The 25,870-nt window shown below is 48.3% G+C and overlaps 1 protein-coding gene across 1 annotated transcript in view; it reads right to left on the bottom strand.

The window, feature by feature from the left end:
* LOC133747682 (histo-blood group ABO system transferase 2-like) overlaps nt 1-23,205 on the bottom strand; it is a 55,756-nt gene extending 32,551 nt beyond the window's left edge. The window contains exons 1-2 of the mRNA XM_062176002.1: nt 23,154-23,205; nt 2,410-2,592 (exon numbers count right to left, since the gene is read on the bottom strand). Coding sequence (XP_062031986.1) covers nt 2,410-2,592; nt 23,154-23,205 — 235 coding nt within the window. The remainder of the gene's footprint in view (nt 1-2,409; nt 2,593-23,153) is intronic.
* Nucleotides 23,206-25,870: the final 2,665 nt, after the last annotated feature.

Raw genomic sequence — 25,870 nt, 5'->3', positions numbered from 1 at the left:
GACAACGGCCTCGGCGAACTTCATACCCGCCCCCCGGGGCCACCGCGCTACAGGTCCCCCTGACTGGCCATGCCCACCCGGCAGCTGCTGCGCCGCTCCCTGGCCTGTCTTCCACCGGGGTTTCTGTCCCGCGGCTTAGCTTATGCGATCCAGGAGGCTCCAAGCTCCTCAGTGTTGGGCAGGACTCTCAGACGGAGCCAACGCTGTGCACTGGGGACTCCAAGACGCTAGGCCAATCCGGACAGCTAAGATCTGTCATCCAGGGTGCCACCTGACCCTCCTCCTTCACCACCCCAGCAAGAAAGAAGTCCCTCACGAGCTCCGTTCCATCCAGAGTACCTAGATGCCAGCCCAAAGAAGACTGAGCGAGCCCTGGGGAGAAGGGACAGCCGAAGATAGAGGACAGCCAAACACTGACCCAAGCGTAGAAGCCGCCCATCACATGCAGGCGGTGGAGTGTGCCATCAGGACCGCCCGGGAAGCGACCGGATGCTTTTCCCTTGCCCTGGGGGCTTGGGCCTCTGCAGGAAACCTGCATTCCTTCCAACCACCCGGGAGCCACCAGGAGCCAGAAGGCGAAGTCGTCCTCTGTGAGCTCAGGCGTCAGAAGTCGTGCCATCCCCAGCTCGTGGGGCCGGCCCTGCTGGGGGGGCTCCTGCCTCTTTCGGAGAGTGGTGCAGGGACTTTGGGGTCCAGCCACAATGGGCTCAGAAAGTTCAGCCGAGGAAAAGTTTCTGAAGGCCATTGGTCTGGTTCTCCAACCGCACTGAAGACAGAGGAGAGGAAGGGAGGAAAGCTACAGATGTGCTGTCAAACAGGAATTCTCCACCCACTCCTGCCAGATGCGGGCTCTGTTAACAAAATTCCCCTGCGTCCGTACCACCCCCACGCCATAGGCTGATCCTGAAATGATGGAATGGGACACTCAATTTTTTTTTTCTTTTTGCTGTTCTGGCCATTTCTTGAAGTTCAGTATCATTTTAAGAATTCCACTTTCAAGTGGAAATGGAGCCCATTTGAATTCTGGTCCTTTTGCTACAGGTCTTTTTACTTATTTATTTTTTGACAGGCAGAGTGGACAGGGAGAGAGAGAGACAGAGAGAAAGGTCTTCCTTTTTGCCGTTGGTTCACCCCCCATTGGCTGCTGCGGCTGGCGCACCGCGCTGATCCGAAGCCAGGAGCCAGGTGCTTCTCCTGGTCTCCCATGCGAGTGCAGGGCCCAAGCACTTGGGCCATCCTCCACTGCCTTCCTGGGCCACAGCAGAGCTGGCCTGGAAGAGGGGCAACCGGGACAGAATCAGGTGCCCCGACTGGGACTAGAACCCGGGGTGCCGGCGCCACAGGTGGAGGATTAGCCTAGTGAGCTACAGCGCTGGCCTTGCTACAGGTCTTTACTCTGATCTTGAAAGTATCTTACTGTCAGGAGAAATTAAAACTCGGATGTGTTCTGATGGACAACTGAAGACCAGAGGAGAAAGCAGCTGTTTCCGTTTTCTCCAAGTCTACCACCCGCAGAACTGAGTCCTCTACCCCTACAGATATGGAGTCCCTCTCTTTTCCTTGCAGATTCCTTGAGTCGCTGCCACAAATTCCCGTCTTCACCAGCGAGCTCAGCACGGCCTCTGCGGTCACTGTCACCAGTGCAGCCAGAGTCTGCGGACTCAGCCAAGTGTGATTTGGTAAACCACATGGAAGCCAATCCCCGTTCACAGGCGTCCACCTTCGGGTCTCCATGGTGACCCCTGTGAGCTTCCCCCATTCGCCAGGGCCAGGCTAGCTGGAGCAGATACCCTGTACCAAGGCCATGTCTCCACCAGTCCACCTGGTTTTATGCTCAGCCGCCCCAGCCAATTTTTAAAATATATTTTAAAAGATTTACTCATTTGAAAATCGAAGTTACACTAAGAAAGGCAGAGACAGAGCGAATGAGTGAGCTGCCATCCCCTGGTTCACTCCCCAGATGGCTGCAATGACCCTCAGGCTGGGCCATACTGAGGCCGGGAGCCTGGAGCTTCTTCTAGGTCTCCCACATGGGTGGCAGGGGCCCAAGCTCCTGGACCATCTTCTGTTGCTTTCCCCAAGTACATTAGCAGGGAGCTGGACAGGAAGTGGGGCAAAGGGGACCCCACCGTTGTCCTTATGGGATGCTGGCATCGTTGTCCCAGGAGGCAGCTTTATGCGCTACACCACAACCCCAGCCCCTTCGTATTCTTTAACTCCTTAGCCTCTTTGGGCCTACACTAGTACGTTATTGTTTTCAACAATAGGAAAGCAGTGTCTTCTTGGTACCCCACTACCTTTCCCCATACCTCTCCCGTCCATCCCAGAGAATCCTTGGAAGATGGCTTCTGCCTCACCCTCAGGCATGGCCTCTCTGAAGGCGTCTGCTCTGAGCCTGGGACTTCTGACCCGGAACGCGGGCGGCCTCCTCCCAGCTGTCGTCGGAATAGACGCACAGATCCAACGTCATCAGATACAACGAGGCGTATCGGTGCTGGCGATATCGGCCCTGTGGTTGTTTGCGGAGTGGCTGCTCTTCCCCTACCTCGTCCTGCGTCTGCCTGCAGGACGATGAGCCCCTCGTGCCAGTACCTGAAAGGGTAGGCACGTGTCGGATGGGATCTCAGAGGCTGTGGCCAGGCCCCTTATTGTAGAAAAGGGAAAACTCAAGGCCCAGGAAGCTTAGGCTAAAATAAAAAGAAAAATTAAAGAAAACTCAATGTGGAAGAAAAGAGAAAGTCAAGTCACTTGCCCCCAACCATTCAGCTTTTCCCACGAAAAGGTCGTGCTGTGCAGCTAAGGACCCAGCCGGGTGCTGCCGGATTTTAAAAGTGAACCAGGAGGTCGCGGGCTGTTCAAAGACGGGTGCATCTCGGCCACCATACCATTGTGTGACAAGAAGAAAGCAGGGGTTCCAGCCTTGGCCGCATCAGCCCCAAATACATCTGCCCTGAGTCGCGGGCGACTTCCGCCCCAGCCAATTTTAAAACCTCCCTTTGAAGCAGGAACCACCCCTCGGCTGAAATCCCGGGGTCCTGGTGGACAGCAACGGAGAGCTACCCTGCCCGGTGTCCTGTTTTCTGGCCCACCCGCCCCGGATTCCACAGTCGCCTTCACTCGAGTAGGCAGCCGCTCTTCAGACTGGGGAGTCAGGGTTGGCTTTGACTCTGATGAAACCATTGTGGATAAGCCTCACCCACTTCCCAGTAGGCTGGCTTCCTACCTCCCCCTAAGAGCTTTTCCAGCTCGTTCCCTCTGGGTAACCTGGCAGGCTCCGCAAGGTGCCCGACTTAACCCCACTGCAGTGCATGTACCCAGGGACAGCTTAAATGGTTCTGCGATGACTCAGAGGGGAAACCATGAGCTGGAACAGAGGAGCTCACAAAGGCGATGGCGAGAAGCTGACAGGAAACGGAAGTAAGTGACTGAAACAGGACCAGAACCATCCTGGCCACTTGGTCTAAATAAACAGATTTGACTGGCTTTGCCAAAATACAGTAAATTTAGTTTTTCTTTTATTTGACAGATAGAGTTAGTGAGAGAGAGAGAGACAGAGAGAAAGGTCTTCCTTTTTCCATTGGTTCACCCCCCAAATGGCCACTACGGCCGGCGCTGTGCCGATCTGAAGCCAGGAGTCAGGTGCTTCCTCCTGGTCTCCCATGTGGGTGCAGGGCCCAAGGACTTGGGCCATCCTCCATTGCCTTCCCGGGCTATAGCAGAGAGCTGGCCTGGAAGAGGAGCAACCGGGACTAGACCCCAGGACCCACATGGGATGCCAGCGCTGCAGGCATGTACCCATTGGCCTACTTACTGAGCACCAAGGATGCGCTTGGGGCAATTTTAAGTGCAGCATCGATTACAGAAAGGACAACTTCCTGCCTTAATCGTGCCTACATCCTAGTTGGAGGGGAGAGCACAAGCAGGGACCGTCATCAAGAAGTAGATCATTTCACAGATCAGCCAGTAACCAGTGCCGTAGAGAACGAACAAAGCAACTCATGGGGAGCTGAGTTTGGCGATGGGGAGAAGCATGGGTCTCAGGTTTCACACTGAATGCACAGGGCAAGCCTCACTCAGGTGAGATTTCAGCGAAGTCTGGAAGGCGGCAGTTGAGTGAGCCACAGAGTCAGTCAGTGGAAGGGCAATCCAGGGAGCAGTCAGCCACGGCAAAGGCCCCAAGGAGGGCCGCCTGGTGCCCTCAGGGAATGGTCCTTGAAGCCAATGGGGATGGAACGGAGTCAAGGAGAGGAGGGGTGCTCAGAGACAGCACAGAGCAGAGGCTGTGCGGGCCTTGAAGGAAGCTAGGAGAAAGCTGCCCCCTCCTGAGAGACGGGGATGAGCGATGGGTAGCAGGGGGCGAGCCCGGAAGGGAGGAGAGCGGTCAGGAGGCTGAGCCCGTGGTCCGGGGGGGGGGGGGGGGATCATGGCGGACCCGGCGAGAGTGATGGGGACGCTCTCTGGCTGCTACAGTTTGACTGTGTCCTCCACATTTCATGCGTTGGACACACAGTCCCCTAAGTCATGTGTTCATGGTGTCTGACAGGTGCATCACAGAGAGGTGCGTGGGCCATGAGATTCTACCTTCTTGAACGTCTTAATTCGCTCGTGGACTGAGGGAGCCGTGGACTGGGAGCCGTGGGCTCTCCAGGGAGGGACTTCGCAATAACAGCAAACTCTCTCTCTGACTTGCTCCGTCTTGCCGCGTGGTGCCTGCCACCATGACACAGGGAAAAGGTCAGGTGTGAGCAGTCGCCAGTGCACACTCTGGGCCTGCCCAGCCTCCAGACCTGGGAGCCAGACCAACCTCAGTCCATAAATGACCCAGTCTGTGGTGTCCAGCCAGAGCAACAGAATCCCTGAAGTGACCACAGTTATTAAGCACAGAATCGGGTGGATAAATAGTGTTCCTCGTCCCCAGTGAGAAAAAATTTAGGTGTGTTTCCTGCCTCTCAGAGGCAGCCTGTGTTCAAGCCCCAGTTTGCACGGGGTCTTTACTGGTGCTCCCACCGCCCCTGTCTCCCATTCCAGTCTCATCTGGGACCTCCTGTCTAACACGGTATGCATCCAGATCCTTCCTGCAAGGCCAGGTCTGGCAGGAATTTAACCAAGGCAGCTACCTTCATGAGCATCCCCAAAGAGAAAACACTCAAAACAAGATTTAGAATGTGGTCATCCAGGGAGTCAGCCTTGTGACATGGCGGGTTAGCCACTGCCTGCAAGGCTGGTATCCCACATGGGCACAAGTTTGATTTTCAGCTGCTCCACTTCCGATCCAGCTCCCTGCTAAAGCACCTGGCAAAGCAGCGGCAGATGGCCCAAGTGCTTGGGCCCCTGCACCCACATTAGAGACCCATGTGGAGTTCTAGGCTCCTGGCTTCAGCCAGACCCAGCCTTGGCCACTGAGGCCATTTGGGGAGTGAATCAGTAGATGGAAGATTCTCTCTCTCTCTTTCTCTCTCTAACTCTGCCTTTCAAATAAATAAATATTTAAAAACAAATACAATTAAATCATCCACCAATCCATCACAGAGGACAAGGGCCCACCTGCTGGCTGCAGTCCAGCGTTGATTTTCCCCAATATGCTGCGGGATCACAGTTACTGGAACTCTCGCCTGTGGTGAACGAGATGAGCTACATAGGTATGGGGGTAATGCCGGCGTCCACAAAGGCTCTTGAACTTGTAAAATACATGAGAAATGGCAACTTTTAAGGATTGTATAATTGGTTACTTTTCTGTAATTTCCATAGAATACTTAAGGAAAACAAGTGGTCAGACTTTAAAATAAATGAACTCAGAGAATGTTAGCAAAGCCAGAAAGCTCCCTTGTTTAAGGTATTCTCACCCTGCAGCAAGAGAGCAGGCTTCGCTGAAAACTGCTGACGAGATGCAGTGACAATGCAGTAGAGCTTCTACACTCCGATTCTGCTTTCGGTTCACAGCCCTGGCACGTCTGCCACACTGAAGTCAGCACCTGACACGGAATGAGCCGACCTTGAGATCTGGGGTGTATTTCAGTGGATGCATTTGAAAATACTTGAGGGGCTGGCGCTGTGACATAGCGGGTAAAGCTGCCATCCTGCAGGGCCGGCATCCCATATGGATGCTGGTTTGAGTCCTGGCTGCTACACTTCTGATCCAGCTTTCTGCTATGGCCTGGGAAAGCAGTGGAAGATGCCCCAAGTCCTTGGGCCCCTGCAGCCGTGTGGGAGACCTGGAAGAAGCTGCTGGCTCCTGGCTTCAGATCAGTGCAGCTCCGGCCGTTGCGTCCATTTGGGGAGTGAACCATCAGTGGAAGGCCTCTCTCTCTTTGCCTCTCTTCTCTCTGTGTAACTCTGGCTTTCAAATGAATAAATACATCTTAAACAAACAAATAAATAAATACAATATTCCTTCTTGCATGAAGAGGTCTATATTAAGTCCTTCAACTGATTGCACATGGCCCACCCCAAATCACAAAGGCTAACATGCTTTATTCAAAGTCTACTGATTTCAACGTTAGTCTTATCCGAACAGTGCTTTGCAGAAGCAGCCCGAATATTGTTTGGCCAATTACAAAATCAACACGAAGGGAGTAGGCAGCAAGCCCTCTCGCTGTAGTTTTCAGGTTAGCAAGTTCAGAGGGAGATGAGCAGTCTTCACGGCGCACAGCCACCATACCTGGGAAAGCCTGCAGAACACAGTGGATGGACACGCGTGGAGAGCTGGGAATCAATTCCAGGCCGGAAGCCTGCTGCTACCATCAAGCAGAATCCTATTCCGTCCTCAAATGTTATTGAGCTGACAGCAGGAGACAGTGTAATGCGGGCTTAATAAAAGCTGGGTTGTAAGGCAAAGTGAATCTTACATTTGCCTGAATTCAGCTTTACCGCTACATAAACAAAAAGAAGAACACCGTAAAAACTCCAGGCAGTTGAGAGAAATGTTACTGGAAAAGTAATCAAGAAGAGTAAAAATACTCTAATGCATGGTAGGACAGAAAGATACATGTCTTTTAAATTTAGGTAATATTTGTTTAATTAGCCTGATTGTATTTATTTTCTTTTTCAAGGAAAATCTTTTTTTAATATTTTTCATTTATTCATTTGAGAGGTAGAGTTACAGACAGAGAGAGGGCGAGACAGAGAGAGGGCTTCTGCTGGTTCACTCCCCAGATGGCCGCAATGGCTGGAGCTGAATTGATTCAAAGCCAGGAGCCAGGAGCTTCTTCTGGGTCTCCCACATGGGTACAGGGGCCCAAGCACTTGGGCCATCTTCTACTGCTTTCCCAGGCCATAGCAGGGAGTGGTATAGGAAGTGGAGCAGCCGGGATTCAAACAGGTGTCCATATGAGATGCCAGCGCCAGCCCCTCAAGAAAAATCTTAAGACTACACAACAATATAGCCTATAGTCTTATTTTATTTTTATTTTTTAAAGATTTATTTATTTACTTGAAAGAATTACACAGAGAGCGAAGGACAGGCAGAGAGAGAGAGAGAGAGAGAGAGAGAGAGGTCTTTCATCCGATGGTTCACTCCCTAGTTGGCCACAACGGCTGGAGCTGCGCTGATCTGAAGCCAGGAGCCAGGAGCTTCTTCCAGGTCCCCCACGTAGTGCAGGGGCCCAAGGACTTGGGCCATCTTCCTCTGCTTTCCCTAGCAGTGAGCTGGATCAGAGGTGGAGCAGCTGGGACTAGAACCGGAGCCCACATGGGATGCTGGCACTTCAGGCCAGGGCGTTAACCCGCTACGCCACAGCGCCGGCCCCTAGCCTATAATTTTAATATCTAATAAAAATGAAATCGCTTTATCAGACGGCGGCTACATTTCCCTCACATGTTTAGTCTATTATTAGCAATACCAGGTTACATTATTCCTATTAATATTTTATTGAATAACATAAGTGATTTCGAATAGCTACCATATTTTCACGTTAACGTGACGACACATCTTAGTACCCATTATGGGATTTTTGGTCAGGTAGCATCGCCCAGCTCCGGGTTCCGCCGCCAGCGCTACCGGCGCTACTGCGCCTGCGCACTTCCCGTCCCCGGGGCGGCGGGTGGGCGGTCCTTGCGCTGCCGTTTTACTCCTCTGTACTACATTTCCCACAGGCCACTGAGGCCAGGCCCATTTAGCTTGGAACTACATTTCCCAGAGGCCACCGGGGACAACCAGGACCCCGGATCGCACTGCCAGTTGTTCGTTACCGTAGCCCGGCAGCGAGCTTAGGCTAAGGCAGTGCGTGTTCTCTGGGAAAGGGCTTTGCGGACTCCGACCAACCCCACGGGGTAACCAGGGCTTGAGTGAAGAAGACAACAATAATGGGAGGCACTGGGGGACCTCTGCGGACGTGGGCCGGCGCGGGACCCGGACCTAACAGGCGGCGAGCGCGAGGGCGGCTCCGTGGGCTCTGGCGGGGTCTCAGGCGCGGGGCCGTTGCGTGCGCTCGTGCCCGCGAGGACTGGTGCCCCTGCGGCCGCTAGCTGTGGGGGTGCCGCCGTGACCTGGGCCTCGGCTCGGCTGCTGGCCGCCACGCGGGCCCGCGCCGGGGCGGTTACCAAGCCCTCGAGTGACGTCTCCCGCAGGAGACGCAGAACTAGGATTTCACGCGTTCTCTGTCGTGTGTGTGTGTGTTTATCCAGTCACTCCTGTATCTGAGAGAGCGAGGGAGACAGACAGGTCCCCCTTCCGCGGGCGCGCTCCCCAGATGCCCTCAACGCCAGGTGTGGGCCAGGCCGGAGCCTGGGGCCTGGGAGCATCTCCCAGGGGTGCGCCAGCAGGGAGCCGGTCTGGGTGGCCCTGGGCGGCGGGATGCGCTGTCCCGGGCACCGTGCTGACCGCTGCTGACCTGTCTGAGCCTGAGGGGTCTTCAAGGGACCTCCCCCGCGGAGACTGCGCCTCCTGCCAGGCTGGGAGCTTGGGGAAGCAGCGCCCGGCTCCCTTTCCTTCCCGTTGGTTCTGGATGTGAGGCTGTGCTGGGAATGGCCGTGCGCACAATCAGAGCTCAAGACCGTGCAGCCGGCTAGGTCAGGGATGCTCACGTGATGGACTGGTGGGCGGTGAATAGGGTTAGTCCTGAGAAGGGTACCCGTGTGAGCCCGAGATGTGCAGTTATGGGCAGTGGTAGTCAAGAAGTGTTTAAGTTATTTAGGAATCCCATCTAATACGAGATTGTGTAAGATACTTTGCAAGGATCTTGTGGGCAATATGTTGGTTATTTAGTGAAGGAGAACGGGGGTTTGGCGAGTTTGTGAGCATCTTTTCCGTAGGCAAGATTCTGTCCACTTTGCGTTCATTCTCTTTTAGTCTATAACCACCACTCAGCCAGAGTTATGTCTTCCAGAGAAGACTCTTGTTAGTGAATGAGCCTAATTATATTGATAAAGTACAACTAATGGATGTGCATATGAAATTTCTGAAGGCGGAGTTAATACAGACTTGTGAAAAAAAATGAGTAACCTGAATAGAATAGTTATTATTTAGAGATGCATTCTCCCTCTTTCTTGCTAGCTTGTGACTAGGGCTCTGTTTTGTGTCTGTAGAATAGAATCACACTAACCGATTATGTTAGGAAGCAAAAGACTCTTAATTCTTAGTTTAAAAAGGAGGCTGTGGACTTCATACTCTGCGCATGCGTGCACGGGAAGAGAAGAGCACGCCCTGAGCCTCCTGTTGTCTGAAAAAGACCCTCGAGGCTGGCGTGGCTCAGCAGGCTGGGCCACCACTTGGCGATGCTGACATCCTATGCACCTGCAAAAGTAGCAGAGGATGGTCCGAGTGCTTGGGCCCCTGCCACCTGTATGGGAGACCCGGATGGATGGAATTCCTGGTTCCTGGCTTTGGTCTGGCTCAGACCTGGCTGTTGCCACCATTTGAGGAGTGAACCAATGGATGGAAGATCTCTTTTCTCTCTCTGTCTCTCTCTCGCCTTCTGGCATTCTGCCTTTCAAATAAAGAAATCATTGAAAAATTGTATTATCTCTTTTAAGAATTATAGCAGTGTTATATAAAAACTGTTAGTGCAGGGAAAAGGACGTCCAAAGACCTGTTGTACAAATTACTTTCCCAGTGACAAGCTTTGATATTTCCAGCCATCATATTATCAGAGTGGGACCTCTTTAGTTGCTGGAGGATGGGGGAAATTTAAGTGTCAATTCAAGTGTCAGTCTTTTCTGCTTTTTTTAAGAGTGATTTTTTAAAATTATTTATTTGAAAGACAGAGTTAGAGAGAAGCAGAGGCAGAGAGAGAGGGAGAGAGAGAGAGGTCTTCCATCCACTGGTTCACTCCTCAAATGGCTGCAATGGCTGGAGCGGAGCCGATCCGAAGCCAGGAGCTTCTTTGGGGCCTCTGTGGGTGCAGGGGCCCAAGAACTTGAGCCATCTTCCACTGCTTTCCCAGGCCATCGCAGAGAGCTGGATCGGAAGTGGAGCAACCGGGACTCAAACTGGCACCCATATGAGATGCTGGCACTGCAGGAGGTGGCTTTACCCACTACACCACAGCGTCAGCCCTGTAGAGTGATATTCTTAAGGCTGTTTTCTAAATTTTGTACTGAAAATTATAATAAAGCATGCCAGAGAGATGTGTCCACAAAAAATAGAAGCAAAGTTCTTCTTTTGTAAAAATGAAATAAAGAGCATGTAATGTTCTTCATATAATAACTTCAATAATAACAGCTAACTCATGTTATACAATTCTTCTAGTAAGTGTTTTCTGTGGGTTTTTTTACTCTTCAGGACAACCATATGTAGTGACTGATGTTCTTAACCCTGTATTAATGATGAGAAAATCATGCCTGATCGAGTTCTATTTTCTCCGCTTGTCCTGTCTTGGCTGACCTCACCCTCTCCTGGCACCGTGAAAAAAGTTCTGGCTTGGGTGATATGAACTCTTTTTCAGCATCCAGAGTGTGAAGGTGGAAGGAGAATCTGATCAAGGGGAGCCAGGGAGCTCAGTCTCAGACATAGATCAGCCTCCTCCAGATGGGGCCCGGCTGGAACACGGCAGGCGTCAGCCTCCTCCAGACGGGGCCGGCCGGAACACTGTAGACCTTTGCGATTCTGCCTCCAGGAAGAGGTCTGCCCTGCATGCAGCTGTGAGCAGCTGGGTTCCGTGGGCTTCGACACCCCCTCTCCCCCCGCTCTCCCAGATTTTGTCTGCAGGTGGTCGTAGCCTGTAAGGAGGCTGACAGGGAGGGACGAGAAGGTTTATTGGCTTCCGTCATCTGTGGACATCAAAGCCTCCTTTTCCTCTCCCAGCTTGGGTTTGCCAGAGTCTGATAGAACTCCAACAGAGACGGATTGGTTCTCACGTTCCTAAAGGCATGGCTCACGTAAGTCGGTGTTTCTCCTTGAATGCTGGGATTTTTAGGTTACATAAGTATTTTTCATGAATTAGCCTGAAGTGTTCTGCCTAAGACAGCACCATCTAATCACCTACCTCTTGAATTCCTCCTGTTTGGAGGAATGATGCCAAGTACCTGTTTCCTCCTTATGAGACTGTTTTTTCTAACCGGCGTTCATGCATTCATTGAGTAAATTATGGAGCAGGTACGATGTGGGATGTCTTGCCGGGGGGCTACCACAGGGCAGTGAAGGAGTGAAATGTTCTAGAAAATTGTTTAAGCTCCCCGGGCAGTCTGTGGCTGGGCAGTTAGAGCCATGGGCTTCACCTGCTGGCTTCATTGGACCACACGTCAGAAGATCTGGAATCCCCCAGGGACCTGATAAGATGCTTGACCACCTTGCTAACAGGATGAGATCTCATGTCAAAGTGCCAGTTTGTGTTCCAACTGTTCTGCTTCTGATCTAGCTCCCTGCTGATGTGCCTGGGAAAGCAGTGGATCACAGTCCAAGTTTTTGGGCCCTGCCGCCTACATGGGAGACCCTGGGTGGAGTTCCAAGTTCCAGGCTTTGGTCATTGTAGCCATTTGGGGAGTGAATCAGGGAATGAATGCTTTCTCTCTTTCCTCTCTATTACTGTGCCTTTCAAATAAATAGATAATCTTAAAAAAAAAAAAAAAAAAAAAAAAGCAGGGGCACCAGTTTGAGTCCTCACTAATCCTTGTCCGATCCAGCTCTCTGCGATGGCCTGGGAAAGCAGTAGAAGATGGCCCAAGTCCTTGGGCCCCTGCACCCAGGTGAAAGACCTGGCTCCTGGCTTTGGATTGGTGCAGCTCTGGCTGTTTCAACCAATTGGGGAGTGAACCAACGGATGGAAGACCTCTCTCTGCCTTTCCTTCTCTCTGTGTAATTCTGGCTTTCATATAAATAATTTTTTTTTTAATTTTTGACAGGCAGAGTGGACAGTGAGAGGGAGACAGAGAGAAAGGTCTTCCTTTTGCCGTTGGTTCACCCTCCAATGGCCGCCGCGGTAGCGCGCTGCGGCCAGCGCACCGCGCTGATCCGGTGGCAGGAGCCAGGTGCTTCTCCTGGTCTCCAATGGGGTGCAGGGCCCAAGCACTTGGGCCATCCTCCACTGCACTCCCTGGCCACAGCAGAGAGCTGGCCTGGAAGAGGGGCAACTGGGACAGGATCGGTGCCCCAACCGGGACTAGAACCCGGTGTGCCGGCGCCGCAAGACGGAGGATTAGCCTAGTGAGCTGCGGCGCCGGCCTAAATAATTTTTTTTTTTTTAAAAAAAGCAAGAAGTGTAGAGAAAGGGATACTGAATAACAATATGAAAGTATTTTCTTAGATTGACAGAATAAGACAAAACTGAGACATTTGTTTCAATGTATATTTACAAAGATCAAATAATTTACTCACTCTTGCTTCCATTCTTAAGATGACTTTTAGGCCAGTTATGGAACTCCATCAGATTCCCAGCTCGGTGGCAGGGACCCAAGAACTTGGACCATCACCTGCTGCCTCCCACAGTGTACATTAGCAAGAAGCTAGAATTGGAAGTGGAGCTGATACTAGAACTCAGGTGCTCTGATACAGGGTGTAGACATTGCCAAATATCCATCCCAATTTTTTTACCCACTTTGTTGAGCTATGACTGACATACAAAAAGCTGTACATATTTTAGTAATATAATTTGAAGAGTTTAGGAACCCATGAATCTGAAATTTTCCTTCCTTTTTGGCACAAGATATCTGAGCCTCACCTTGTACCTTCTCTGTCTCACTCTAGACATTGTTTCAAGGATTCCCTCATTCATGTTAGTGGATTGACAATTATTGTCCTTTAACATCCTGATTTAACTTATTTTGTCCAGTGATTTTGTTTGTTGCTTGTTATCAGCCAATTCCTTCTGTATATCAATGGGTTATAGTTTTGTGCTGAATGACATGGGTTGGGCCTGCTCTTGAAGAATGTATTAGTTGTGTACTGCTCATAACAAACTATCATAGACTTAGTAGCTTAAAACTACCCTCAATTGTAGTTCTATAGAGTAGAAGTCCAGCGCAGCATAGCCAAGTCAAGGTATCAACTACAGCTGGCATTGTGGCGTACATGTTGAGCTGCTGCTTGTTATACAAACATCCCATATTGGAGCTTCAAGTCCCAGCTGCTCCACTTCTGATTCAATTCCATTAATGTGCATAGGAAGGCAGCAGAGAGTGGCCCAATTGCTTGGAACTCTGCCACCCATGTGGGAAACCCAGTTCGAGTCACTGGCTCCTGTCTTTGGACTGGCCCAGACCTGGCTGTAGCAGGGAGTGAACCGGTGAATAGAAGATCTGTGCCTCCCCTTCTGCCCATCATTCCACCTTTCAAATAATTTAATTAAGTAAATCTTTGGAGAAAAAACTGATATCAACCATAGCTGCTTTTCTTTGGGGCTCAGGGTCCTCTTCCGAGCTCACCGGTTACTGGCAGAATTTATCTCCGTCTGGCAGGAGCCATCCTTCTCACGCTGTGACTGTCCTGACTTCCCTCCTGCTAAATCTCTCTGATTTCTTGCACCCCCAGCAAGGAAAAAGCTCTGCTTTAAGGGCCCGTCTGGAGTAATCCAGTCCCTATCATAAATCAGCTGATAAGTATTTTTTTTAACCATATGAGACAACATATTCACTGGCTTAGCAAGTAGGCAAAGGGCATGAGAGCCAAAATAATGTCTAGTCCAGGGAATTTGGGAGAAATAAATGAAGAATATATTGCTATTTATGTCCTGAAAGCCAGTGGGAAAGCAAAGAAATGAAGTTATAGGAACAGAAAATAAAGAAACGAATGTTCTTAGACAAAGCCAACAGCTTACAACATTCTTGGTGCAGTGTCATTTTACCTTAAACATGTGTAGTACGAGAAAGATTTGGTCTGCAAAGAATGCATGCCAAAGGCTTTCTGGGAAGTGACACCACCTACACATGGAACGAAAAGACGAGAAAGCTGTGATCCATTCCAGGTGCTGAAAAGGGAAGTGATGTAAATAGGAACCAAGGGAGATGTGGCTTGGCATGAGGCCTGATAGGTAAGCAAGGACCACAGTATTTATGAAAAGTTAGATGGATTTTAATTTAAGTGCAAAGAAAAACATGGGGGAGGGGATGGAAGGATGAAATATAGGCTACACAAGTAAAAATTTCATCTGTGTCAGAAGCATTTGTTACAGATGTTAAAAATTTGATGCACAGGTAGACCTGTAGACAGAATAGAAACCCCAGAAATTAATCCATATATTTATATCTACAACAAATTAATCTTTGGAAAACTAGCTAAAATCATTCTCTTTAGAAAGGATAATCTCTTCAATAAATGGTGTTGAGGGACCAGCGCCATGGCTCACTTGGTTAATCCTCTGCCTGTGGCACCGGCATCCCATGTGGGAGCCGGGTTCTAGTCCCAGTTGCTCCAATTCCAGTCCAGCTCTCTGCTGTGGCCCGGGAGGGCAGTGGAGGATGGCCCAAGTGCTTGGGCGCCTGCACTCACATGGGAGACCAGGAGGAAGCACCTGGCTCCTGGCTTCAGATCAGTGCAGTGCCGTCTGTAGTGGCCATTTTGGGGAGTGAACCAATGGAAGGAAGACCTTTCTCTCTCTCTCTCTCTCTCTCTCTCTCTCTCTCTCTCTAACTCTATCAAATAAATAAATTTTAAAAATTAAAAAAAAGAACTTCTAAAAAAATGGTGTTGGGAAAACTGGATTTCCACATGCAGAAGTTTAAAACAAGATCCCTACCTTATACCACATACAAAATTCAACTCAGTGGATCCAGGACCTAAACTTAAGACCTGAAACCATTAAATTACTAGAGGAAGACATAGGTGAACCGCTCCAAGACATCGGCCTAGACAAAGACTTCCTGGATAAGACTCCAGAAACACAGGCTGTGAAAACAAAAATTGACAAATGGGATTACATCAGGCTAAAAAGCTTCTGCACAGCAAAGGAAACAAACAACAAAGTGAAGAGGCAACTGCCAGGATGGGAGAAAATATTTGCAAACTATGCATTCAATAAAGGATTAATATACAGATGACGTAGGAGCTCAAGAAGCTCAACAACAACAAAACAACCCAGTTAGGAAATGGGCAAAGGATACGAGCAGGCATTTTTCAAAGGATAAAATGCAGATAGCCAACAGACAAGTGAAAAAATGCTCAGGATCACTAACCATCTGGGAAATGCAAATCAAAACCACAATGAAGTTTCACCTCACCCCAGTTAGAATGGCTTACAAAAATTAACAAACAATAAGTGATGGTGAGGATGTAGAGAAAAAGGTACCCTAATACATTGTTGATGGGAATGCCAGTTAGTGCAACCGTTACGAAAAACGGTATGGAGATTCCTCAGAAAACTAAAAATAAATCTCCCATATGACCCAGCTATTTCACTCTTTGGAATATATCCAAAATAAATGAAATCGGCATATGAAAGAATTGCCTGCACTGTTGTGTTAATGGCAGCTCAACTCACAGTAGCTAACATTTGGGATCAACCTAGATGTCCATCAGCTGATGGATGGATAAAGAAAATGCATATATCCATGGTGGAATATTACTTAGCATTAAAAAAATGAAATACATATACAACAGAATGAATACAACTGAAATCAGTATGCTAAGTGAAATAAGCAGACCCAAAAAGATAAATATCACATATTTTTTTTCTTATTTGTGATAGTTAATATAATAGTATAAAATTGTGTGGGTGTCATATAATTTGGCAATAAGTTATAAATATTGTTTCACTTAATCATACCATGTGAATGACAATACACTGTTCTTTCCCACGTTAAAAGAAAGATAGGACTCTTAGGGGTGCTAGTAATGTTTTGTTCTTGGGTATTGGCTAGGAGTGTGATCAGAGAACAAAGAACTCATCCGTAAACTTACATGCATTTCTTGGAATATTTATTATATTTCAGTAAAATGCTTTTTTAAAAAAAATTGATGCACAGGAACATTCATTCCCTGTGTATTCTGGTTCAGGGGTTCTGGAGGGTACTTGAATGTCAGTGTTTTAATTAGCTCTTCAAATAAAGTGAAACCTGTTTCACTAATAGCCAGCCTTAGTTTATATAAACTCTCATTAATCTATTCACTTCTCCTTTCTTGACTATCACAACTATATTTTAGTATTATGGTATTTTGTCTTTTTTCTTCCATATGAACCTATTTTTTTCTACATAGGAAAACAAAAAAATTTAATTTGCTTTCAGATTTGCAATTGAAATGTGAGATAACCAATTATGATGAAATGTCCACTTATAAAAAATGTACATCTTTTGCTCTACATCAGAGTATTCTTAACACAGAGAGACCATTTGGATACATGGATGTGGGAAGACTTTTTGTCAAGGCTCAGCATTTGTTCAACATGGCAGAACACATACCCAGGAAAAACAGGAAGAATGTGGGAGGGACTTTAGTAGTGAACATCAATGTGTTAGACATCAGAAGTTGCATCTGGGAGAGAAACCATGTAAATGGAAGGTATGTGGGAAGGGCTTTAGTGCTTCTTCATATCTTGTTCAACATGAGAGAACTCACACTGTTAAATATAAAGGTTATGGGAAGGCCTTTAGTCAAGGCTCAGCCTGTGTTAAACATGGGAGAAGGCATGCTGGTGAGAAACCACATCACCATAAGGGATGTTGGAAGACCTTTCTCAGCAGCCATCAACGTATTGTACATCAAGAGTACTCATACTGGTAAGAAGCCACCTGTGTGTAGAGAATGTGGAAAAGCTTTGTAGTAGCTCATACCCTGTTCAACACCAAAGGATCCATAATGGTGAGAAACCCTATGAATGTGAGGAATGTGGGAAAGCCATTAGCTGTTCTCCATACCTTGTTCAACACAAAAGACTTCGTACTGGTGAGAAACCCTATGAGGGTAAGGAATGTGGCAAGGCCTTCAGCACTGGTGCATACCTTGTTCAGCATCAGAGAATTCACACTGGGGAGAAACCATATGCAGGTGAGGAATGTGGAAAGGCTTTCAGTCATGGGAATGTGGAGTCTTTCATGTATGGCTCATTGTTCAGCATCTGAGAACTCATGCTGGTAAGAAAACTCAAAATGCAAAGATTGTTGGTGGACCTCCAGAAGATATTCTCTCTCTTTTTTTTTTTTTTTTTTTTGGACAGGCAGAATGGATAGGGAGAGAGAGAGACAGAGAGGAAGGTCTTCCTTTTTGCCGTTGGTTCACCCTCCAATGGCTGCTGCGGACGGCGCATTGTGCTGATCCGAAGCCAGGAGCCAGGTGCTTCTCCTGGTCTCCCTTGCGGGTGCAGGGCCCAAGCACTTGGGCCATCCTCCACTGCCTTCCCAGGCCATAGCAGAGAGCTGGCCTGGAAGAGGGGCAACCGGGACAGAATCCAGCACCCCGACCGGGACTAGAACCCGGTGTGCTGGCGCCGCAAGGTGGAGGATTAGCCTGTTAAGCCACGGTGCTGGCCAGATATCCTCATTTTTCTTATATGGATGTCCCTTGACTTGCAGTGGGATTCTGTCAGTATAAGCCCATCTTGTGTTGAAAATGTCAGACACTGAAAATGCACTTAATACAACATAGATAACCTGCTGAATATCATAGCTTAGCCTAGTCTGTCTGAAGCATATTCAGAACATTTATAGTAGGCTACACCTGGGAAAAGCAATCTAACACAAAACCCATTTTATAATAAAATATTGAATGTCTCATGTAATTTACTGAAAAGACTGAAGTTTACAGTGCAGTTTCTACTGAATGCATATCAGTTCACACCATCATAAAGCCAAAGAATCAAACCATTGTAAGTCAGGGCCTGTCTGAATTATAGAATTTGTAATGTAATTCAGAAAATAAGACAGGCTTCATTTGTCATTCTTGTGTTTAAAGTTTTAGAATAATCATACCAGTGACCTTTTTGGGAAAGATAATAAACATTTAATGTTCACAGTGTTAAAAGCATGAAATTTGATACCTAGATATCAACAGGGGACCAGCATAGTTAACAAACAGGAGAGCCTGTTTATTACTCCATGTCTTTGTATTCTAATGTAACTTAATGAATAAGTGAATTTTTAAAGCTTTGTTGCATTTCAAATAATTTATCCTAACTTAAATACCCAGTTAGTGTAATGACTGTCTTTAGCCACAGCACACATTAACTATTATTTTCATTCTGCTACCTTCTAGCCAATGTGCTTACCATTATGGGGTATTGTTTTCAAAATGATGATTAATAGAACTTGCATTCTTTGCTCAGTAATTTGAGTTTCATTATTTTTTCTACCTGTTAGTGAAACTTTGATCATAAAACCCTACAGACGTAGTTAGCCTAGCGATGCCTCCATTCGTCCAGTTCAGAATTGTAGGTGAATCTTTCTGATAAAATTTTGTAGAAGGAAAGGAACAGGAGAGGATATTCATGTGGAAATTGCCTCTTAAATTGAATCAAGTTTTTGAAAGATACTCACTTTTAAAGTGTGTGAAAATGTCAATAGCCTATGATGTACACTGTCCGAAGTTAAAAAGAAATTGGAAGTCAGTAATACAGTAGCAAAGCCAACTACTCGTTTGAACATTCCTTTTATGACTTTTCCCTATGAACATTTCAACACAGAGGAAAGTGGAAAGGAGAGCATAATTGCCACCGTCTTTGATACCATTTTACCTGATTCATTTTTATCTCTGTTGCTTTATGAAGCGAGATGTCGCCCTCTGTTCTTGAAAGGACACCAATCTCCTTATGGGGATCCCACTCTCATGACTTCATCTAAACCTAATTATCCCCCAAATGTCTCACCTTCAAGTGGCATCACGTTGAGGGTTAGGGCTTCAGTGTATGCATCTGGAGGAGACACACTCAGTCCGTAACATTCTTCCTTCAGTAGCATTCCTCCCCAATTAGCCAAGACTTTCGGGAGAAATTACTCCTTCCAGGAATGGACAGAGGTAGTCACAGGTGACTGTGGAACAGCTGGGGACAAAGAGCAATGACTCTTTAAAGAACTAGGATCTTTTCAAAGACACAAAATAGCCAGAGATTCCCATGGGTATGGGTTGTGATGGTCTGAGTATGAAAATTGTGATTTTTAGTACAGGGCTCAGGAAACTACAATATAGATTTTAAAAGAAAAAAAAAGACAAGAGCAGACCAGTCAAGATAAAATCGAAGCAATAGTTTGTTTGGGATATTCAAGGAATTTTACTTGTTGTCTTTCCAAAGGACCAAAGAGTGATGAGAAAGCCCAAACTCTAGCAAAAAAAAAAAAAAAAAAAGCGAATAGCTTAAAAAAAAAAATACCTGGTGAAGTCTTATCTTCACCACAACCATGCTTCTGCTCATCCCAAGAATGAATGGACATTAAAAAATCAGTTTAATACATAGTCTCTTTGCTGACCTCAGCAGGATAAAGCTAGAAAAAAAAAAAAAGAGCAAGCTGGTGCCGCAGCTCACTTGGCTAATCCTCTGCCTGCAGCGCCGGCACCCCAGGTTCTAGTTCCGGTTGGGGCGCCAGATTCTGTCCCGGTTGCTCCTCTTCCAGTCCAGATCTCTGCTGTGGCCTGGGAAGGCAGTGGAGGATGGCCCAGATGCTTGGGCCCTGCACCTGCATGGGAGACCAGGAGGAAGCACCTGGCTCCTGGCTTCGGATCAGCGCAGCGCTGGCCGTAATGGCCATTTGGGGGGTGAACCAATGGAAGGAAGACCTTTCTCTCTGTCTCTCTCTCACTGTCTAACTCTGCCTGTCAAAAAAAGAAAAAAGAAAAAGAAAAAAAAAAGAGCAAAGGGAAAACTGGAAAACTCATAACTTTGTAAAAATTAAATAACAATTATTATATCAAAGAAAAACATCACAAAAGAAGCCATAAAATAGAGGTAAAATGAAAATACAACCTACCAAAATGTATGGGATGTGGTCAAAGCAGTCCTAAAAGGTAATTTTACAGCTATCAAGCTTGTATTAAACAAGAAGAAAGACCTCAGATCAGAAATCTCACTCTGGGGCTGTTTGACATGGCAGTTAGGATCATGCTTGGGGCACCCACATCCCATTTTTGTGTATCTGGGTCAGGTTCCAGCCCCTCTCCCAATTCAACAGTCTGCTAATGCATGGCCCAGGAGGCAGCCGGTGATGGCTCACGTACTTGGGGACCTGCCTTCCACATGGGAGGCCTGGAAGGAGCTCCCAGCTCTGACCTGACTCACTCAGCTCTGCCTATTGTGGGTATTTGGGGAATAAATCAGCAGATGGGCACTCTTGCTCTCTTTCTCTAATTTTTAAATAATTTTTTAAAAAGTTGTATCTAACTTTACAACTTAAAGAACTAGTAAAAGAAAAAGCAAACTGAAACCCAACACTAGGGCAGGCATTTAGCTTGGCAGCTAAGATACCATTTGGGCTGCCGGCATCCCATACTGGAGTACCTGATTTGCGTCTCAGTTCCACTTCTGATCTGGCTTCCTGCTAATGCACACTCTGGGAGGCAGCCAGGGATAGTTCAAGTAGTTGAGTCCCTGATATTCATGAGAGAGACATGGATTGAGCTCCCAAATGCTGGTGTTAGCCTGACTCAGGCCTGGCTGTTGCAGTCATTTGGGGAGTGAACCAGCAGATTGAAGATCTCTATCTCTCTTTCAAATAAAACTAAAAAAAAAAAAACAAGCCAAAGTTAGTAGGAGAAAGGGAGGAATAAAGACATTAGAGATCCCTAGAGAACAGAAAAACAACATAGAGTCAAAAAACCAAAGTCAGTGGTTCAAAAAGATTAACAACTATGACTAAACTTTAGCTATTTTTACCTAGGAAAAAGAGAGAAAACCAAATTACTGAAACAATTAGAAGCAAAAGTGGGGACTATTACTATTGATTTTACAGAAATAAAAACCATTACAAGAGGGGCCAGCATTGTGGTGTAGCGGGTACAATCACTGCACCTGGGAAAAGCAGAAGTCGGAGCAACGGCTGAAGGCCTTCCCACATTCACTGCCCCCCAAAGGGCTGTTTGGGGAGAGTTTCCCACAATCATTGCCCTTGGAAGGCCTTTCTCCAGCGTGAACTCTCCGGTGTTTAATCAGGCTGGGGTTGCCGGCGAAGGGTTTCCCAGATGCACTGCCTGCACTCATGCTTCCACCAGCATGAGCCCTTTTGTGATGAGTGAGGGTGCGGGGATGGCGGAAGGATTTCCTACATTTGCAGCACCCACATGGCTCATCACCAGAGTGAAGCTCTGACCAAAGGACTTCGCACAATCTCTGCACTTGGAAGGGCTTTCGCCAGTGCGAGCCCCTTGAAGTGTAAGGAGACTTGAGCACCAGCTAAAGAATTTCCCACACTCACAGCATCCGTCGGGTTTTACTCTGTTATGAATGCTCTGGTGTTGAATGAGATGAGTGGCATGGCGCAAACGATTCCACATCTCTGCACACGTAAGATCTTTCGTCTGATTCTCTGATGCCCAGCAGGTGTGAATCCGCGCCCAGAATCACGGCGCTTGTTATGCCCTGTGCAGTGTGCAAATCTCCCCCATCTTCAGTGCTCTTGTCCACACTGGGCGTGAAAGTCTCCCGTGGCCCCCAAGGCCTTCCCACCCTCCGCACCCTCCCTACATGTGCAAAGCTTCTCCGATGTGTTCTCTCTGTAGGTTCCCACGGGCCAGGCTTCGTCTCCTCCCTTCCAAGGGGCTTGTCCACCTGCTGCTGCACCTGCTGCTGTGGATATGAGGCCTGATGTGCAGCTAAGTGTGAAATGTCTTTCAAGTGCAGGCCACACACGTCACAGGGGTAGGTTTCCTGGGTGGACACAGCTGCCTTGGGATTCCTGTCGTGCGACACTCCTTCTACAGAGACACTTGGCTGGGAAGGTAACTCCTCTCCCTCTGATCCACAGTGATGATCTGAAAGCAGAGAAATGCCGGCCAAGTTCACGTAAACTCTGATAACAGCAAACGGCCCCATCGCATGTGCCCACCTGACCCAGGGATGAGTTCACAGGATTGTTGGAAGCATACAAAACCGTGGGTAATAGTAAGGAGTGGTCCACACGGCAGTGCTAGCCTGGTTGGGTCACAAACTGGGAAAGCCCAAGAACACAAGGATGGGGTTCAGCGCTGGGTGGTGAGACAGGGTCTCCAGCTCACTTCCCTACCGAGACCTTTAAGCAGGGCCTTTGCCTGCAGTAGGAGTGTCCAGACCCATGAAAATCTGGTTGCAGCCAAGCAGCTCTATACCAGAACTTCTAGGCAATGTGTGCATCTGATGACACCTGCAGCGTAGGCCACCGTGGGCAAGTGCCACAGCCTGAGGCCACGAAGGTGGAGCACAGGCAGAGATGACCGTGGGCAAGGCGTCACGGTGAGAGGGGCACACTTGGCGTTCTCTGTGTGGTCCTGAGTCGGAACCTGGACGTTACGAATCACAAGACTGCCACCCTTGTCGGGATAGCAAATGCAGCGACTATCTCAGGCGACGATCACGACTTTCACACGGACGCACACCCTCGCACCAGTGGGCTCTTTTGTTTGATCATATTTCTTCTTCTTCAAAAATCAATGCGATTTATTTTTAATTTCTAACTGACAGCATCATGTGAAGGGATCATGTACAACATGGTTTCGCAATACATGCGTGTTGTGGAATGGCTAAAGCGATCTAGTTCATACACGTCTTATCTCACATAGTTACGGTCTTTGTGGTCAGAACACCTACAATCTACTTTCTTGACATGCTCCAAGAACACAGTGTACTGTTGTTATCTATGGAAAACAGAGTTCTTGAAGTCCTTCACCTGCCTACCTGAAATTCTGGAGCCTTTGATCAGCACTTCCTCTCTCCGCTCGCTTCCCATCGCGGCCCCTGCGCCTGCCCGGCCACCGTTCTGCACCCTGCCCCTGTCCGGCCAGCGTTGGCAGATTCTACTTGTTGTGGATGACAACCCTTTATCAAATGTCTTTTGCAAATATTTCTTTACAGTCTTAGGCTTGACTTCTTATCCTGTTGATGGTGTCTTTGGCAAAGTGGAAGTTTTTCATTTTAATGGAGTCCAATTTAGTAATTGTTTCTTTCTTGGATCATACCTTTGTGTTACTGGTAAAAAGTCCTAGCCAAACCCAAGGTCATCTAGATTTTTTCCTATGCTATCTTCTGGGAGTTTTATAGATTTGCATTTTACATTTAGGTTTATAAAGCACTGAGCTAATTTTTTTTTAAAAGATTTACTTATTTATTTGAGAGGCAGAGTTACAGACAGACAGATAGACACACACACACACACAGAGAGAGAGAGAGAGAGAGAGAGAGATCTTCCATCCACTGGTTCACTCCCCAAATGGCTGAAACAGCTGAAGCTGGGCCGATCTGAAGCCAGGAGCCAGGCGCTTCTTCTAGCTCTCCCACGTGGGTGCAGGGGCCCAAGCACTTGGGCCATCCTGTGCTGCTTTCCCAGGCCATTAGCAGGGAGCTGGATGGGAAGAGGAGCAGCCAGGACACAAACCCGTGCCTATATGGTATGCTGGCGCTGCAGACAGGTGGAGGCTTAACCCACTATGCCACAGCGCCAGGCCCTCAGCTAATTTTTGTGAAGAGTGTAAGGTCTGTGTGTCTAGAATATTTTGGTATTTTTTGTCCTGTGGCTGTCCAGTAATTCCATCATTTCTTGAAAAGATGGTGCTTTCTCCATCAACCTGCCTTTGCTCATTTGTCAAAAATTAGTTGACTGTGGATGCATCCATGAAGGATCACAGTGTTCTCGTCACTGGGCACAGGGCCGTCTAAGGATGGCAGATTCTCACTGTGCACAGCTTCACTCTCCCTGATTCTAGCCAAATGATGCTTTGCTGGCCGCTCTTCGAAAACACTCTGCTATGTTCTGTTTCAGGGCTAAGTCGTTGGCTTCCCCTCTCCCCCATGCAAGCAGCCGGGGCCGAGCAAGCCAGTCAGAGAGAGGCTCATCTCTGCACCTGCAGCCTCTCCCGAGGGCCGAGCTGCAATGCCGTGGCAAGCTCGGCGCCTGGCTGAGCAGTTTGGGACTGTATCAGAGCCACCCCGTGGATGTGCTATCGTGCTGCATCTCCCGGGAAACCAGCCCCCTTCTCTGCACCGCTAACCCAGACGTCCTCAGCAAGCAGGCGGTCGCTCCTGCTTCAGGCTGCTGATCTGCTATGGTCCTCCTCCATTAACAGATTAAACTGCCTCGCTCCTTCACCCCCAGACCTTGCCCTTGTTTTTTTTTTTTAAGATTTATTTATTTTATTTGAAAATCAGTTACAGAGAGGCAGAGAGGGAGGGATGATAGTCCATTCACTGGTTCACTCCCCAAATGGCCAGGTCACCACCATGCGCTCTTGAGTTTGTCCTTTGGTTAGGGGAGGAAGAAGAGTGGCAGAGTTCAGGTTTTGAACCACAGTGGAAAATAATGTGAGGATGAGAAAGCAGAGGACTCCCAGGAGAGGCAAGGTGAGAGGACGAGAAGTAGCGTTTCTGGTAGGAGAGGGGTTTAGACAGCGTGGGGGACGACCTTGAACCCAGCCTGCCGCTGCCTCCAGGTTCTCCAGCAAGAAACCTCAGGGCCAGCCTCCGGAGTGGGACTGAGACAGCCGCGGGCACTCTGGCTCCACCGCGCTTCTGAGGCCGGAAGTCTGAAGGTGTCTCCCCTCATGAAGGGATGGGGCAGGCAAAGCAAGAGTTTGCGAGCCCCAGGATAAGGGTGGAGCCAAAGGCATCCCGGAAACGAATTCCACCTCTGCTGACTCAGCCTGTCCAGCGCTCCCTGCTGCAGGCGCTTGGAAAACAGCAGTTGCTGAAACGACCCATCATCCTGCCTGTAGTGAGCCGCTCCGACACCTGTGAGAAAGATGGGAAACTAATCCTCACCTCCAGGGACTGAGGACTGATGCAGCCATGGATCGGTGCAAATAAACCTACTAAAGCAATGTGTGTGTGTCGGGGACGGGAGGCAGATGCTGGCCAAGATGCCTAGAGCCCTTGGTGGAGCGCCTGGGCGCCACGCCCTCGTCTGACTCCTCTGGCTCCAGCTTCCCATCAACGCTGAACTGGAAGGCAGTTGTGACGGCTCAAGCAACAGTGTTCCTGCCACCCGTGTGGGAGGCCTGAATTAAATTCCTGGCTCCCAGCTTCAGCCCAGCTTAGCCGCAGCCATTGTCGGCATCTGAGAAGTGAACCAGCAGATGGGTGGTATCTGTCCACCTATCCATCATCTACCAGTCTATCCATCATCTACCAGTCTATCCATCTATCTACCAATCTATCCATCTATCTACCTATCTATCCATCCACCTATCTATCCATCTATCTACCTATCGTCTATCTAAGGCTCCTTTTGTCCAAGACCACACATTGCCTCTGGTTTTGAAGAGCGTTGTGTCAGTTAAGGGAGAAGCATCTTCGAAATCACTGCTTCCCAAATGCGCCCCATGCCCACCTCCCTTGACCCCAAAGTGTGTCAGGAATGGGAACAAATCTGTCCCAAGCATGAGGACTATCAGTGACCTGGG

The sequence above is a fragment of the Lepus europaeus genome, chromosome 19 (assembly GCF_033115175.1).
Source record: "Lepus europaeus isolate LE1 chromosome 19, mLepTim1.pri, whole genome shotgun sequence".
In the NCBI taxonomy this organism is placed as follows: Eukaryota; Metazoa; Chordata; class Mammalia; order Lagomorpha; family Leporidae; genus Lepus; species Lepus europaeus.
The sequence above is the reverse complement of the archived record's forward strand: the minus strand, read 5'-3'. Positions and strand labels throughout refer to the sequence as shown.